This window comes from Alligator mississippiensis, chromosome 13 (assembly GCF_030867095.1).
Source record: "Alligator mississippiensis isolate rAllMis1 chromosome 13, rAllMis1, whole genome shotgun sequence".
NCBI classification, from domain to species: domain Eukaryota; kingdom Metazoa; phylum Chordata; order Crocodylia; family Alligatoridae; genus Alligator; species Alligator mississippiensis.
Window position 1 is genome coordinate 8,146,228 of NC_081836.1, and position 18,074 is coordinate 8,164,301.

General features: G+C 52.3%; 1 protein-coding gene across 2 annotated transcripts in view; it reads right to left on the reverse strand.

Moving 5' to 3' along the window:
* Window positions 1-18,074, reverse strand: part of PUSL1 (pseudouridine synthase like 1) — a 57,606-nt gene that overhangs the window by 8,293 nt on the left and 31,239 nt on the right. For both annotated transcript variants that reach the window (XM_059716658.1, XM_014610101.3), the window contains exon 6: window positions 1,411-1,465. In XM_059716658.1, coding sequence (XP_059572641.1) covers window positions 1,411-1,465 — 55 coding nt within the window. The remainder of the gene's footprint in view (window positions 1-1,410; window positions 1,466-18,074) is intronic.

Genomic DNA, 18,074 nt, shown 5'->3' on the forward strand with positions numbered 1-18,074 from the left:
GCTGGGCTGAGTGCCCGCAGGGAGGCAAAGGGCAGGACTAGGTGGGGCTGGGCGCTGGCAGGGTTAAGCAGCCAGAACAGCCAGAGCTAGTGGGGGAATTTCCATCTGATGCCCAAGTGGATCCTCTCGAGTTTCCCACAAAACCTCCCATGGCAGGAACCTCCGATGGGGCTGAAATGATTCCTTCCCCGTGTTACAGACCAAGCACAAAGCTGTTTCGCTTCTGCTGTGCAGCTAAATCTCCAGAAGCAGGGAATTCCAGCGGTTTTGCTTGTCCCGGGGTGAAAACAAAGCTGGTTTGCTGTAACGGCCTCGAACATGGAGGCTTGCTGTTCTCACGCACACGCAACCTTTCTGCTGCTCGCTGCTGCCAGCACATGACCAGCGGTGAGACCTGCAGACCGAGAACTACTCACTCTTTCCTAGCAATGAGACCCATTAAACAGCGGAGCAGGCTCTCCCCAAGGGAAGTGGCGAAAACCCCGCTCCTGAGTCATCTCAGATGAGAAAGGGTTTGAAGCGAGAGCCCAGGCTGGGATAGGGGCTGCCCTGTCCTCGGGAGAGGAGCTGCAGGCTTTTCCCACCTCCCCGTTTACGGTTCTAAGAACCCTTCCAAGCTTCAAAAGAAAAGTGAAACCCCAGGGTGTCACTGCTGGGCTCAGTGCCTTAAAACTGGGAGACGGCCTGTGCATCGGTTTTAACCATGAAACGGCAGGGATCCAATGAGGTGAATAAGCACTCCCATGCAAAAATGGTCCTGAACCTACAAAACTTTGGTTGCATCTACTATTAGATCTATTAGTCCAAGTTAACGTGCATTACAGGTGTGCATCTACACGTGCACGTCCTTAATGTGCATAAAAAATGGTGGAGTTAGGCTACTCGTGCCTAAATTGGATTGGATGCAGGTATCCAATTTAGGTGCAAATAGTTCAAGTGCATTAACACACGTGTAGATGTGTTAAAGCGCATTAACACTGTGTGTGCAGACCAATTTGGGACTAATTTTAGTCCCAAGTCAGTTCACATGCAGCATTAATGTGCTTTAACGCCTGCACATGTAGACGCCTGTCTAAACCCGCTTAATCTGCATTAAACTAATGCACATTAAATTTAGGTCCACTTAAATGCATGTGTAGACGCAAACTAGAGCCAATGGTCCCAATGGAGCAAACACTACTGAGACAAAGGATGCACCTGGATTCTGGTCCTTTATCACAGATTCGCTCTGCAGCCCCAAGCATGCACTTCACCTTTCAGCCTCAGTTTCCCCAACTGCACAATAGGAACGGCCTCTGCAAGGATGTAGTATCTGCAGGGGGCTTTCAGATCCTGGAGGGGGGTGAGGCAGGGGAGAGACAGGGGCTGATGGAGGTTCTCAGTGTATGGGGAACCCACCCTGTACAGTACCTGCTTGTAAAGGAAGGATCGGCTCCTGAATTCCAGCTCCCAAAACTGCAACTGCCTAGAAAAAGACACAAAGACCAGCATTTAAAATCCTGCATCCCAGCTTGTCTTCCTTCAACTGGACCCTCAAGGGAGCGGAAGTCACTGGGAAATCACAAGCATGCAGGAGAGTCAAGGTGGAGCTACGAGTTTCCATGTCTGATTTCAAACGGCCTTGCTGATCTGCAAAGGTGAACAGCAAGGTGCTGAAGTGGGAGCCGGGCTGACCTTGCACGGTCAGTTATCTAGCAAGCCCAGCTCCCCAAAACACATCCCCGATCTGAGCTTCCCTGTAAATCTCAGTCGATGCCATGGACCAGTTCTGACAAAACTGGCAAATTTCACAGTGCCAAAGGAGAAGTCACGTCAACGGGAGAAATTGCAATGCTGCTTCTAAGAGCGCGCAGGACAGGACCCATCCACCACCCGTATCCCCTCCCCAGCTCACGTCCTCCCTGGAACCTGAAGGATGCCTGCTACACGCAGCACCAAGTGTAGGGGGAACACACGAGACGGCAGGGCGTGCTCTCTGCTCAGCATGCGTGCAGCTCTCTCGGTCACGCTCTGGCCAGCACCATCAGGGTGTGTGGTGAGAGGATGGGTCCTATCCACACCCAACAGCCACATACACAGAATCATGGAAAATGAGGGTTGAAGGGACCTCAGGAGATCACATCTAGTCCACCCCTCTGCTCAGAGCAGGACCAGCCCCAAATACACCATCCCAGCCAGGGCTTTGTCCAGCCGAGTCTCAAAATCCTCTGTCACAGAGCACTGAGGTGCCCTGCTCCCATGGAGGGGAAACCTGCTAGGGAAGAAGCCCTAGCAGGGAATAAGGAGCCCAGCTGGGGGTTGCCAGGGCACCCAGAGGTGGTCAGCTGACCCTAAGGGGCAAGGCCTGGCTCTTATAAAGCCCAGGAGCTGAGGCTAGAGGCAGTTCCCTGCTTGCAGCCAGAGAAGCAGGAGCTCCCTAAGCTAGGATGCGGGAAGAAGCCTGACCGCAGCAACAGCTCTCAGAGGCTTGAGCAATGTTGTTACAGCCAGGCGGCTTATAGTTATGTTATAGCCCAGGGGCTTGTGTTTTGCTTTGTTGCTGTTATAACCGGTGGTTTGGGTGAGGCTATTAGGGGTTGGAGGAGGCCTCATAGGGGACCCACAGTAGCGTGGGGACCCCAGTGCCAGTGAGGGTGCAGCATAGGGGGTACACAGACCCCTCCCCTAGAAAGGGGGGGCACCATTGCGAAGCTCCAGTGCGGGCATGGTGAGCCCCGGAGAGAGGAGCACTATGATTGAGGAGCCCAAGTTGGGCACTGTGAGCCCCAGATAGGGGGCAGCATTGTGAAGAAGCCCAAGTGTGGGCATGGTGAGCCCCTGAGAGGGGGGCAGCATCACTAGGAAGCCCAAGCGTGGGCACAGTGAGCCCCAGAGAGGGGGCAGTATTATTAGGAAGCCCAAGTTGGGCACAGTGAGCCCCAGATCGTGTACCTGTTACATCCTCCAAGGATGGAGCTTCCTCCACCTCTCTGGGTAACCCGTCACAGTGCTTTACTATCCTCCTAGCAAGGAAGTTATTCCTGATCTCTAACCTAAACTTCCCTCGCGGCAATTTGAGCCCATTGCTTCTTATTCGGTATCTGCTCCCACTGAGAACAGCCCAGCTCCGTCCTCTTTTGAACCACCCTGCAGGGAGTTGAAGGCTGCTATTAAATCCCATCTCAGTCTTCTCTTCTCCAGACTAAATAAGCCCAGTTTGCTCAGCCTCTCCTCACAGGTCATGTCCCCCAGCCCCCAAACCATTTTTGTTGCCCTCCACTGGACATGCATGCAACGTAGCCCCCAAAAATCATTTCTTCACTGGCAAGGCCTGGTGATGGAACAGGGAAAGGAAAGGATGCAGAGCAGGGGATTGGCAAGTCAGGAGCAAAGGGTATGGGAGTATGAGATGGAGCCAATGGGGCAGCCCAGCTTGGCAGGGGAGGTGGCGCTGCAGGTCTGGACAACAGCAGTTGTGCTGGCTTGGGTCTGCTTCCTGGCAGGAGTAATTTGAGCCTGTTACCGTCCTCACTCCCCCACGAAATAATAAAGCATACTCAATCCATCACTTGCATGTATCAACTCCAATGCATGGACCTAACAAAAGGATGAATAGCAAATCGTTGCCAGACACAGCAGGCTTCTTCCCCAAGGCCCAGCACATTGCAGCATCTGCCCTTTCCTGCTTGAACACAGGTGAAGTGGGGAGTAGGACCTTTCACACCAATACCCTGCAATGTGGAAACAAATGCAGGTGCTCTGGAACCAATTCCTGGCCTAGTGAAGCAATTAAAGATTGAGGGAAAGCCTCTTCCCTCTGCTCAGGGAATTACTCTAGGCTGATATGCTTGAGGGTGTTAGATGGACCGCATGCAAAGAGGGGAAGACTCTGTTTTTGAATCCTACATCCCCTCTGCCTCCCTTTGGACAGGACCTGGGCTCCCACCTCCACTCCAAAGAAGTGGTGCATGGCAGAGCCAGAAGGGGACATGGGGGGAGTGCATTTGCTGGCAGGGCTGCATGGATGTTTCTACGGCAGAGCATTTCAGGTCAGTTGGGCTGGCTGGGAAAACAGTGCCCCCTTCTTGAGCTGTCCAGGGCATGTCAGAGCTGATCTACCTGCTTCTCAGAAGTGCTAAAAATCAGCCTCCCCTTGCCTGGGTGATAAATTGCTTTTAGCATCCCTGCTATTAAGCAGTTCATGTCTAGGTTGGGGAGGGGGTCCCACGGCCTGTATGTCTGCTGTAGCCTGAGCAGGCATCTCCCAGGAGGACGGATAAAACATGTTCTGCTTCTGAAGAGGCAAAATGGGCCTTAATTGAAGACTTTTACTTAACAGCAGGTGCCGCAGCCCTTATGCACAATTTTAACTCCTGGCATCTTGAAGTGATGGGGAGGGAGGAGGACTACTTGCAGTAGCTAGAAACACCATCCATCACCAAGCCAAGTCAGAGCTCAGGGGCTGGTTCTTCTCTTTCGCCCCCACACTGCTCTCTGTTTTCAGGCGCGTGCACATTGGATCAGGCACTCGAGCCTGGCAAAATGATGGCTCCATTCAAGTGATGGAGATGGGCTGAGGGGGGCAGCCGCACTGGCCACGGTGCTCAGGGAAGTGGTGCTGTAGCTGAAGGAAGGAGGGGACAAGACAGAAGCGTGCCAAATACTGAGTGGAAGAGGCGGTAGCAATGGAAACTGATATTCTCCCTGTCTCACGATGCAAGAGGAGGCTACACGAGCTGCAAAGGCAGCACGTCCCAAGCTGACGTGCAACAGCATCATCCACCTGATACACAACCAGCCAGTGGAAATCACTGCACGGGGTATCGTGTGGACTGAGAGGTGGCATGGGATTCAGGAAGGGATTACACACTGAGACAGGTAACCAGGATAGCCAGCACTAGTGATTTCCAAAGCAGAGTGAGGAAGTTTATTCCTTCCAAAACTGTGTGACATAAGCTAAGCTCCTGGGAGTAACCTTTCTGGGTGCACATAGGCCCATAGATGCCCCCCCCAAGACCTTTGATGCAGCTGGTGTTAGCCACTGTCAGATACTAGGAGTCCTGGTTCAGCTTGAAGGTCTTTACCTATGTCTTCAAGACCTAACCTCACCCTGGCCCTCCCAGGAGATGCGGCTGTGGGTGCTGGACCAGGCACAGCCAGCGCTCCCAGGCTGTCCGCCGACCCTTCTGCCACTGCTGTGTTACGTGGGTCATGCTTTGAAGACCAAACAGTCTCCACGAACTTTGGGGTTGGGGGCGGCCAAGGCAGGCTCAAGTGCTGACCCGCAAAACCCGCTTGCAATCAAACGGCAAAAAATGGTTCCTACCTGTCAAATCAGCCTGGGATGCAGCCTCCCAATGAGACAAGCTAGTCAGAGGCTGTCAGCACGCTGTCAGGCCGGGGAGGCCTGTTTACTTCCAAACAAGCTGAACTAAACAGTTTGCCTCTAATGGCATCTCACTAGCATCTCATCACTCGTTCTGGAAGTGTCTGCCCACCCTGGACCAGGGCCTGCTCTGCTGCCGGCCCTCCACGGTCTGCCCACGCAAGCACTGAGCCTTTCTTCAGCGTTCATTTCCAAGTAGGTAGAGCCCAAAAAAGGAAAGGAAAAGCCCAGATATCCATCCTGCCAAGTGTTAGGTCTGCCAGACGATGGGGACAACGGCTACAACCCTGAACAGCATAAGCTCAGCGACCCCCTGGGACTGGAACCATATGGCTCGCCGGGGTGTTGAATTTTCCATGACAGAGCTTTCCCCAACCGCTGTTTAGATGGCAGATGAGTTACGTAGCTGCTAATGGAAACAGGGGAGCTGGAATATAATACTTCCATCCACCCTTTGTACTTCATCAGGTTGCTCCGGCTTCACATCTGACATCGCAGTCCTACTAAATCCCCGGTCGTCCACAGAGCCTTCCAGAGCAGACAAGAACTGCACTGGTATCCCAAGCACTGATTTCTCCTCCAGCTTTTTAGACCTTTTATTTTATTTGTCATGCAGCGATAACATTAAGAAGGGGCTATTTTCTGGACTCTTTGCACCCTCTGACAATTGCCCAATTCTTTGAAAATGAACGAGGTCCACCAAACCAGATCCCTGCACTCAATTTGCAACACCATTTTACTGTTACTCACTTCCGTGTGAAACAAGGCCACCTACTTCTACACACAGGCTGATCACTAGCTACCTGGCATCAACCATAACCATCTCCTGCTAGATAGGCGGGCAAGGCTCTTTGGGGAGATGCGATATCTTTTATTAGACCAATTAAATAGTTGGTCTAGTAAAAGATATATTAGATAAATAGTTGGTCTAATAAAATCACATCTCCCCAAGAACCTTGCCTGTCTAATGTCCTTAGACCAACATGGCTACAACCAACAACCCAGCTAGATAGGTATTTCCTTCACTCTCCCCTGAAGCAGCTGGTGCTTTCCATTAAGCTAGATGAATTGCAGCGCTCTAGTCTGGCAATTCGGCTATTCCCCTGCCACTGGAGATATACCTCCATGGTTTCCTGAAGCTGAAGAGCTTGCAACAAAGACAGGAGGTAGGAATCAATGCCTGTAGGCAAAAAGAGGCAAGTAGTTTTGTCCCTTTCCCCTCTGCCCTCCTTGAGAATTCAAGATTTGAAGGATGAAAAGCCATCAGAATTTCAACCTGCTGAAGAAAGTGGAAAGGGAGCAAAGATATGGGGAGGAAAAAGCCTGAAGAGGCTGACGAGGGAAGCAGAAGGAGGTGGGGAAGGAAGCAGCAGGGGACGATGGAGAATGCAAGTCCCTTTCATTCCCACTTTGCTCCGGGAGACCTGGCTGGCCCTCTCCCGTTCTCTGGAGACATGCAGAAATGCTGCCCCTACCTCTGATTTCTGCTTCAGGGCACGGGGCTCTCTGCATCATCAGCCATTAATCGCTGCCCACACCAACAAGCATAAGAAGCAGGGGGTACAGATGAGCATCTTGCTCACGGAGCAGCACCAGCACAATGAAAGCAATGCATGCTTGGGTCTCTCTCGAGCAGCTGGATGCCAGGGCCCTGCTGCCCACACCTTCCCACATGGCTCAGGGCTCCTGCCCGCAGAAGGGACTATGCTGTTCGGCCGTGACCTTGAACATCTAGCCAGCTTTCCATGCACCCCCTCACCAGGACAGCCCCTTTGCTCTGTGCACACAGGCAGACATCTGCTGATCTCTTTGGAGCTACGGAGAGACGAACAAGCCACACCAAGAGCTAGGAAACAGGCTAAGCCACAACCCGTAGGACCTCCAAATAGGGTCTTCAGCTCACTCCTTATGTCAGAAACCTCACGCCGTGAGCCCGGGGCAGAGCAGGGGAGAGACCCCAAGAGTCTCGTCTCCCGGCCCCTGCTCCGATCACCGAGCAAGTCTCCTTCCCAGAGCGGGGCCAGCTTTAATAACTCCCAGCTGGACGGCTATCGCTAACACGCCGCATGTGACATCTGTAGTTTTAATGTACGTTTCTCAGCCGCCGGCACGAAGGAAAAAATACAGCCAGGAAATTGCAAATGAAGAATCTTGATACCTAATGAATTGAGGCCATTTAGCAAATAACCTCTGCCAGACTAAGCCTGGAAGCAGAACCCAGACTCTCGCTGCAAGACTGCACTTCCCCGGGCCACATTTCAAACCCCATTAGGCGAGCGCTACATCGCTGGCACGCTGCCCTCAAGGATCCCTCAGATGTAAAACTGCGCCCTTCCCCTTCTCCTCACGCAGACAGCCAGTGGCTGCACTCCCGGTCCGTAACTTCAAACACATGCTTGCCTCCACTTGAACCCTTTCAGCTGGTAGCAACAGTAGGTCCCTTATCCTGGGCCAGAGAGGGCAATGCCACTCTTCCCTACTCTCAGCACTGGCAAAGGAGCTCCCACCATGGGTCAGCAAGAGAGAAAGGATGAAGCCAGAAATCCTGACTCTCCCAGCTGTAACCTGTCTGCATTGGACAGGGTTGACAGCCCATCTCCAGCAAGGGCAATGGGCCTGCTGCCCCCTCGTGCTCTGATGTGCTTAGCTGGCAAGGGGGCTAGCAAATGGGGGGACCGAGCCTGGAGCAGCCACCTCCAGAGGGCTGGAGTGGCTCCCCCATCGGCGCTGCTAGCAGCGAGCACTCAGCGAGGCGAGCGAGCGTGGACGGGTGCTGGGAGACGCATGCTCCGACGCTGCTACGGATCGGGTCCGTGGCGGAGGCTAAAAATAGAAAGAGCCCAGGAGGCAGAGACAGAGCGCAGGCAGCAGCGCTGGGGAGCCTGCGAGACGGGAAGCTAAGCTGCAGGAAACCACGGCTCGGCCTGTGGAGCCAGCCACAACCAAGGGAAGGCTGGAGACAGGGAGGAGGATGGGCTTGCGGTCTATGGACCTTGGGAGGAGGGGTGAGTCCCAGCTCTGCCACAGACTCCCTGTGTGACCTTGGGCAAGTCACTTGATCGCTCCCTGCCTCCATGCCCATCTGTAAAATGAGGGTATGGCCTTGACTTCTCTGTCTATTCTGGCCCCAAATCCAGCAAACTGATCACGGAAGGAGATTTCAATACGTGTTTCAGACTAAAGGAGGGCTCAGGCTGTGAGCTATCCTGGACAGGGGCTGTCTCTGCTGGGCAGAAATAGGAACAACTTAGCAAGAGGCAGGGATTTACAGGGCATCAAGTGCTCTGTGGTAACCAGGTGCATGCATTTACCCAGCAGTTAAACAGAGTTTAACCCTAGAAATGCAATGCTCTTTTGTTAAGTCACAGAATAATAGAAGATGAGGGCTGGAAGGGCCCTCAGGAGGTCACATCTAGTCCAACCCCATGCTCAAGGTGCTGCAAGGGCTGGACACAGGCAGCCTCGGGCCCTGCCCCGCAGCACAGCAGACCTGCAGTGGCGCCCCCACCTCTGCCTTTGATTTCACACCCTAGGAGAGCGCCGAGCAGGGGGATATTGCATTTCAGGTCCAAGGCGAGGAGCAGGCGGGTTTGGCGTTCGGCTCCGATAAGGACGAGGACAGAATTCAAAACCATCCCGACGGCCGGGGGAGAGGAGAGACAGGGCAGGGAGCCCTGCTAGCAGACAAAACAAACCTCTTCCCCTCTTCCCAGACCCTCAGCAGCATCCATCGCCGCCAAGCCTGGGATGCTCACAACGGAGACTCCCGGGCTCTCCGCTGAGCTGCAGCTCCCAACTCCCTCATCTCCCTGCAGCATTCGCTGCTCCCAACAAGGGCTCTTGGTTCTGGGGGAGCTGTTTCTATTGCATTAGCTAGCCCTTCCCTGCCTGGGCTCGGGGCTGAGCGACTGACCGGAGCTTCATGCTTTGAAACGGTTACAGCCTTTGCGGCTGCACCCTCCCCTGAGACTGCAGGGCTTTGCCAGGCACTCAGGACCTGCGTGCCTCTCTCCCTGCGAGCCCCTGCTAAGCCGCAGCACTGGCGTGGCCTGCAAGGCCATTATAAATCTTGGCCTGCAACAACGAGGGGGCGGAAACTGCCGTGAATCAGGAGAACAAAAGCAAACGGGACAAGGGGAAGAGTGAAGAGGCAAGTCAGGCCCATGAATAATCCAAGCTGTAACCATCTGCCCAAATCCAGGAGGGACCGCAGTCTGGACAGCATTGTTTTGGGCTGGGCCAATGAATTATAACAGGATTTGGCATATTCTGCTGCCAAGCATGCAACTGAGTGTGTGTAACTATGAACTGGGGCCGTCCAGAAGCCATCTGAACAGGATGCAGCCTGTGAGCGCTATAAACCAGTGCCCCGACATGGCAATGCCCACAACGCCCGGTCTGAGAGCATCGTCTTTAAGCAACACGCACAGGATTCTCACAGCAAGGAAGGATACTTCCAGTTTCCCTCAACCTCTTCTCTTGCCTCAGCCTGGCTGCATATTTGCTACCTCCTGAACCTCCCTGTCACCAGCGCTTGCCCAGACTCCGCGCAGATCCTGGCTGCACGGAGACCCACACAAGGCAACGTGGCTGTGCCACGAGCCCTGCCTCTGCAAATTCACTGCCCTGCTCTGTATCCATTGAGGCAACATGTAGCTCATCCGGACCGTTCTCCGCCATAAAAAGCAGCAGCCAACGTGAATCACACCCAGCCCTTGGGGAAAATGGGTCAGTACCTTGTAGCCTGAGTTCAGACCTAATCTCCAGCCAGCCCCAGTGCAGGCAGAGACCTGTCATGCAGGTGGACTGAGGAAACCAGCTGTGCTGCCAAGAAGCTGGGATGCAAACCGCAGCCGCTGAAGCGGGGAGGTGAATGCAAAGCGCAGGGAAAGGCTGCAGCCTCTTTGACTGGACTCTCTCTGTGTTTTGCAGAGCGAAGCACGGCGCACCTGCCCCAGAACAGCTACTGCGGCAAATAGAGCTGCTATTATGTTCTCCATTATAGCCCATGCCTGGCTGAACATCTGCATGAGTACCGCCAGCTGGGTGGCTGATAAGCAGAGACAGGCAGACTTGACCGGATCCCTGGGATGCATAAGAAAGGGGCTTTTCCCATCTACCTGATTAATTGCCCCTGGCTAGCGGAAGAGACGGGCGCCAGCCCCCGGTGGCAAGACAGGAATTCGGAAATCTCAGTGCGGCTCTAAGAGCTCCTCCCTGGCAGCTGCAGGGCAGAATGATGCCATTCTGCAGTAGAGCAGCTGCGGTCTAAACTGCATCCAAATCCAGTGCTCAGTAACCGTCCAGCTTGGCTTGAGGCCATGGCCCCAGCGAGGAACCTCTGTGCGACAGTCAGAGCAACAGCAAGGGGCAGCTTTCCCCAACAGACCTCACAATGCATGGCTTGCAGGTGGAGCATCCCCCTACAGCCGGCACTGACCCACGGCTCCAGCAGGAGGTTGGAGCGTGGCCGTGTCACAGGAGAAGCCTCTTGCAGAAGGGATGGGAAGTCACAGTCGCTTGCTTTTTGGTGAAGGCAGGGGCCTTAACTTCAGTGTTGTGATCGAGCAGGACGACAGCCCCACTTTCCTCCTCTCCAAACGCTATAGTTTCTGCTGTCAGTAGCATTGTTATTTTATTTAACGTACGCGGCTTCAGTGTATTGTTTCAGCCATCTTACGGCGATATCATCACCAACGCGAAGAGGTGGAAGGCCACCAGGTAGCGTAGTAAATGGACACAAGTCAACAATGTGGGACATGGTTTGAATTTGTCCACAAGGGCATTTGTTTTCATTGCAAAGATCCCCATTGGTATAGGTTTGAGGCACAGTGACCCTGTCCGGTTCGAAACTGGAACGGCGTGGCCAGTTAAATCCAGGTTGACTGACCGTAGGGTCAGAGATGATGCAATGATTGATTGGTTCTTGTGCTGACCCTTGTTCGTGCCATCAAGTAAGGAAAAGTCAAAGGATTTTGAAAGGGTGGACCATATTGGGTGTCTTGATGAGAGCTGAGCTATTGGTGGGTGGAATATGTCCCAATGCACTGGCAGCGTAGGATTATTATGGAGTCTGGCTAGTAAATTTATTTCAGCATTTGTGCGGCGGAGAGGAAGGGGGGCAATGTTACTGAGGACTGATAACCATGGGGCGCGATGTGCCTGAGAAAACGCACTGCAGCATGCAGTTGGGTGTCCATTAGTTTGGTGTGCAATGACCAAGCCCATAGAGGGGTGCAGTATTCTGCACCTGAATAACAGTGCGAGAGCGGACAAACGAACGTCAATAATGGTTCTCCTAGCCAACCAGTAGCACTGTGTTGAGCTTCCACTCACAAATTAAAGTCCCCTCATCTACCCTGGAGATGTGGGGTGATGAGCAATCCCCACTGGATCTGTATGAGTGATTTCTACTCTTGCCAAGTGCTTTGGGTGTCTTAAGTTTCACTTCTCTTACCCAGACGTACAATGGTTCACAAAGACGGAGCAAGGTTACATGATCACCGCAGGCTTTGGGGAATGTGTTTCATCACTTAGCGATTTGTGCCGCAACCTCCGCATGCTGCTGGAAAGGCTGGAGCAAGCCTGTCAGGAGACTGATTGACATGCAGAGGGAATCCACATGTCTGCAATGACAGAGGCAGTCCCAGCCAGGGGTGAGAGCCTGGGATACGGTTAAACTGAGTCATCAGTCATCTTCAGTAAACTTCAGTCATCAGTCAATACAACGTTCCTCTTCCTCCCCGAATCCTGCTGCTTGCATAGTAACAGCCCCTGCAATTAGGTTCAAAAAGCTATTGAGGGAAGCACTGATGGTCCTTGAATCAGAGCCTGCCTTTCCCCCATATAGGGTCACAACCCCCTCCCCACAGAGGCCGAAGGCCCAGAGCTCACAACCAATCTGCGTGTGCAACCCGGTGCTGGGGAGCAAAGCTTCAAGAGCAAACCTTCCTTCTCTGCAGACACAGACCCCAGCGCACACAGCACAAGGCCCTGCAGCAAGCCGGAGCGTGCAACCTGGCTCTGAAGAGTGCGCATGCAACGCAGCCCACGCTCGTTCAATGAAAACCAAACATAGCAAAGGGAGCCAGTATCCGTCATGGTGCACAGTACAAAATGCAGTGTGTGCTTAACTCGGGTTAAAGCTATGATGAAGATAAGGCTACTTGGGCTTTAACTTGGACCTAACAGCTTGAGTTCAACCCCAGAACTCCCTGTAGGTTCAACCCCAAGCTGTCAATCTGAATTAAAGCCCAAATTACCTTGTCTTTACTGCTATTTAACCCAGGCTAGCTAATTTGAGTTCAGACACGCCTTCTGTTCTGCATACATACCCCTATCTCCCAAAAGTTTATGAGAAGGATCATCTTGAAGAGGCTTTTAAAATGCATGAGGAACGCCTCAACACAGCTCTAAGAGCTCCTCTCCTGCTGCTCCTCTCCTGCTGACGCCATGAGGTTGGGGGTTGATGGCAGGAAAGATCTGGTATCTAAAGATGTTAAAAAAGAGGTCTTGAGACATCCACAATGCTACATTAGGACTTGGGCAGGGACAAAGTCTCCCGTGGCCATCCTGCGTAGGCATTGTGTGTGCGCACAAAGCCACGTGATACATGGCCTCTCTTAGTGAACTTCCTCAGGCAACCAAGTGCAGGCAAAATCCGCTCAGTAACTCTCGATAGCTGATCTCGGTGTGCAAGTGGCTGTTATTTCTCCATGGTCTCTTCCCACACCCTTGCAAAATGCTTGGTATATTGGGCGGCTATGGAGATTTGGACCATCTGTGCTTTAGGCAGATGGGGGCGGGAAGAAAGTATGGCCACCACCAGAAATTCATCTGGCTGGTTCCTCCCTGCTTTGGGCCAGCCCAGAACTGCCTGGGTTTGCAAGTCACTGGGAAAGGGGCCTCCTGCGACACGTTCCCATGCGACCCAAGAGAGAAGAGGCAGGTGGGAGAAGTCACGTGCAGACCTGTGAGGCATTGTCAGGGCATTGCAGTGCTGAAGGGTGGAGAGGGCTGCTTGGAAACATTTGCGGATGGGAACAGCAAGACACTTTCTAACAGGTTTTATAGACAAATTGCAGCTAACATCCCACAGTGATGATGTACGTCTGCTTATCCAACTTCAGCTCCTGCCCCCAGACTTTTGCTCATATCAGAAAATGCCGATGCCCTTGCGCTGCTATACAACTCGTACTTTCTCTTCACGTAGGTGTGTGGTGCATGTATTCATGCACTTGCTGAACATGTGTACGCTGCATGTGCAATTTTAAATGCATTAAGAACCTGATCCAGCAAAGCACTGATGTCATTAAGAGCTGTCCTAATCCAAACCGGGACTTTACATACCTGGATGGAAAACCTTCCCCATATTGCTGGGGACCTGTGCTGGGATTGCCTAAGAAACTTAAACTCCCAAATCAGGACTAGGGGATGCCTTGTACTGGGGTCAAAGAGGACAAATAAGGACGACACCAATATCAAGCTACAGAAATTACTGTCTACACCTACAGACCTGAAAGAAGAACGAGCCCTTCTGTCAGTTTTCAGAGCTTGCCTATAGATTTCACTAAGAAGAGCTTGCATTCTCAATTAAGCTAAATGAGAGGATTTGAAACATGCTGGAGCAGTGGTTCTCAGTCTTTTTAGATACGAAGCACCTGTCGATATACTTGAGCCACTCTTCAGAAAATGCCAGCTCTTAGTTTTCATTTTGTCTGACTACACAAAAGCACCAGGAGCAATTCTTCCGTTGCAAAGCACTCAGAAAGCCCACAACGGGGCAAAATGTTTTTAACACTTTGGATTCCTACTTGAAATCTCTGGGTTTATTTTGAATCAAGTTTGCACACCTAACTGTACTAACACGACATGGCACCCCACGGATCTCAAGGCACCCAGGATGTCGCCCTGATCGAGAATCACTGACCTAGAGGAAGAATCTGCTTCTCCATTAAATTCTCTAGATTTTTCCTTTTTTTTTCCATCAAGGAGAACTTTCTTTTTCTTGCTGATACCACCCATGATTCTGCTTGTCAGCAATACTCTGGGCTGCCTTTTCACTTGGCAGCACCCAGCACCTTGCAATGAATAATGCGTATTCATCGACAAACAGGTGATGGAACGACTGCTCCCAAGGAATAAGTGATGGGATGAAATCTCCAACATGGCTTTGCATTCAGGAGGGTTTCGTACAGACGAAGCATTAACTTTACTTCCACTGTTGCCAGGCGATGCAGAGTTTGATGGAAGGAACCGTTCCAACAGTTGCCCTTTGAGACAGACAAGTGGTCAATTCAGAGGCTTGGTTTTAGTTTGGAAGTGAAGGAACAAATAGAAAGAAAAGCTGCATTATTTGACTGGGAGATGATGGTTTATCATTCTCTGTATTCCATCCTTCGAAAATAAAATAAATCTTAGATTAGCCTGAAAATCTCTTTATACGCTGTAAACGGATGCCCGGGCCTCTCTGTGCAAGTTCATGTCACAGTGATACATCGATAAAGAAATGCACCCAGCTGCGCTCTCATTTATGGACACAGCTCAATGTTTGGAAATGGTGGGTACTGAGTTTTGCTTCTCCAGCTGTCCCCCTAGGAACCGCTTACAGATTAACTTTCACCATTACCAAAACCAGCCCTCCCTTGCCATGTGCAGAATTGTGTATCTTCCCTAAAGCAAAAAAATAATATTAAGACTGATCATTAACTCTGAGCTCTTCAAAGGAGTCTAAGAGAATTAAACACCTAAATCCCAATGAAATCAGCTTCTTTTCAACAGAGCCTAAATGCTCATTAAATATATTAACAGTGCAGCATTGTGAAAGTGACTCATCAAATAACACAAGCTTGACTCTGTGTCAACAGGATATGGCAGAAGTATCCCTCCAGCCACGAGCTTGATGTTTCTGCTCCAGCTTTTAGGTTCGCTCAAACTATTTTGGCAAAGCATGGGATGGATTGTAGCAAGATATACTAGAAACTGCCAAGTCCCTTTTCAAATTGAAATCAGCAGGGCTAGATTAAAAGCAAGCGCACGCACACACACAGAGAAAAAGAGCTGACCCACATTAGAAACCCACAGGTTCACAGATCGGAGATGAGAGAAGCAGACTTGCAGAGTGCATTTGCTCATGCAAGGCTCCATACCACCGGGGTACGGCAGCTCCCAGTTCCCCAAGTTGCCTGCTAGTAGGTTACTTTTACAACACAGGATGTGGTTCAGACAAGGGTGGGCAAAATATGGCCGGTGGGTTGAATCCAGCCTCCAACTGATTGGATCTGGCCCATGGGTAAATGCCTGCCAACTGACTGTATCTGACCCGCAGCGCTCTGCATGGGGCTGAGCCCTACCCACTCCTGCCTGGGGCAGCTCGCACTGCGCTCCCGCCTGGCCCGGCCCCAGCCCTGCCAGTGTGCGCAGCTTCCCAGCAAGGCTGCTCCCAGTTCTGCTGCAGCCACCCACGTAGTGCTCAGCTCCCCCAGCCTCCAGTGGCTCCTCCTGCCCCTGCTTCTCCACTCTGGGCAGGAGGCAGCACGGGGAAGCTGTGGGAGCAAGTGATGGGCAGCAGACACCCAGCTAGGTTGGGGGGGAGACGGGGGACAAGCTGCAACCAAACAGCTCGTGCCCCAGCGTGCGGGGCTCCAGCTCAAGCTCTCGGCCACCTTCCACCCACAGAGCTGGAGCCCCGTGCGCTGGGGCAGAAGAAACCACCCGGCTGCAGCTTCGCCCCTGCCTAGGGTGGCACGGCAGGGACAGGAGGAGGAGGCGAGGAAGCACTGGAGGTGTGGGGAGCCAAGCAGTAGCCAGGTGGCTGCAGCCCCTCTGGGAAGCTGTGCACACTGGCCAGGGCCAGCAGGCACAGGCGGGAGCGCAGTGTGGGCTGCCCCAGCCAGCAGCAGGCAGAGCTCGGCTCCACGTGGAGTGCTGCGGGGGCAGCCGCAGGCCAGATGTAGGGGTGCATGGACCTCACCTGCACCGCCCAGGTGACCTCTGCTGCATGTGGCTCCTCTCCTCTTCCCCCATCCACGGCTGGCTCCTGGGACCTAGCGGCCCCACAAACACATCAACCCTCCCACACACACACACAATATACAAGGATAAGACTCTACTTTGAGCTGTTATGCAATCACCTCTATATACACTACTCACAAAAAAACATAAATCAGGACAAAAATTATTTTTTGAGATAACGTTAAAATACGTTACAGTAGATATTTGACTTTTTTGTATATGATTTTTTTAAACCTATAATTTGTTAAAATGATGATCTTCTGAAAGATTTTATGTGTGAGGCCCTTGGCAGTTCACTAAAATTCATTAAGCAGCCCTCCAGCCGAAATAATTGCCCATCCCTGCTCTAAGACATGTGGTTTCGCGGTGGGGATCTCAGAGACCTGGGTGTTTTACCCTGTGGTGCTGTTCCTGAGCATACACTTCGTGTCCTGCCAGGGCGAGTGAGACGTGGCAGTAATGCTGCAGCCTGATGGAGCCCAGGTCTCCCTTGGTGTCTATCTCCACGAGCACCTTGGAAAGGCAGCTTATCCAGCTGCCCAGCGGAGCGTGCTGGCCAAGGTTAAGACGAGGCAGAGGAGATGGACTGCCGTGCCGAGAGAACGGGTCTGTCTGTGCCCGTGCATGTGGATTCCCTTCAGTGGCTCGGCTCTATAAACCCTGATTGCTTTGTGGTGCCTAGCCAACACAGCCTGCCATTTCTCTTCATTTAAAACGTGACCCGCAAGACAGCTTTCTTCTGGGCACGCATGCCAGCCCCATCTATCCCTTTTATCCTATAAGCCAGGTGACCCCAACCAATGACCTGTTCCTCAAACCAGAGAGCTATATCTATAGGGTTTTTTTTAAGTAATGCCCTCCCACAGGTCTGTGCCCTAATCCAGAACACTTTACAAGTAAAAGGGACCAGCTTACACTCCTCGGGATAAAATGCAGCTGCCTCTTGGGTGGAACACAAGCTGTTTGACAGCTTACAACAATGCCACATAACAGCGTAGGAGAGAACCTAAGGAAGAATTTTGTACCTGATGGAAACCCTCCAGGGCTGGGGAGCAAGGGAGGCAGAACTGATCGATCCAGACAGGAATCAGTTCAGGACGATATGGGCTACAACCCCAGCATGGGAATGTTTAATGGGCACAATTTGCTGAGGACGACAGCTTTACTACACGGCACGGCCAGCAGTTGAGTGACCCTCATATAGGACTGGGGGCAGTTCAAAGGGAACAGTGGTGCCAACTGCACACCAACCCCACTGCCTGAAACACCCTCTTCACCCCCACTTGGTCGGAGCAAGCCCAATCCTACTCGGGTTAACCTACCTGACCCAGGCAACAGCTACAGTCTTACTTATCTTGCACCCTATGAAAACGGAGGCAAACCAACTTGCACCAGGAAACTTTTCAAGGTGGTTTGAGGCTTCCCTCTTTAAAAGCAGAGGATGAGGGATGTGAAACCGCCATGCATTCTGCTGTCTGGAGTCAACACACAGCTGACCATCCCAGGGGTCTGACTCATCAGCAAACCTGGTAAATCATATGATGAATGAAACAGCAGGCCATTCCCCCCCAGCCTGCAATGCAAATAAGGGGGTGGGAAAAAGCTGCTGAGCATGCACTCAGATGCTGCTTTCAAGTGTCCTTAGTTCTTTCTCTGATGCCACTGGCAAAGTATGTTACCAAGGCAGAGAGCGAGA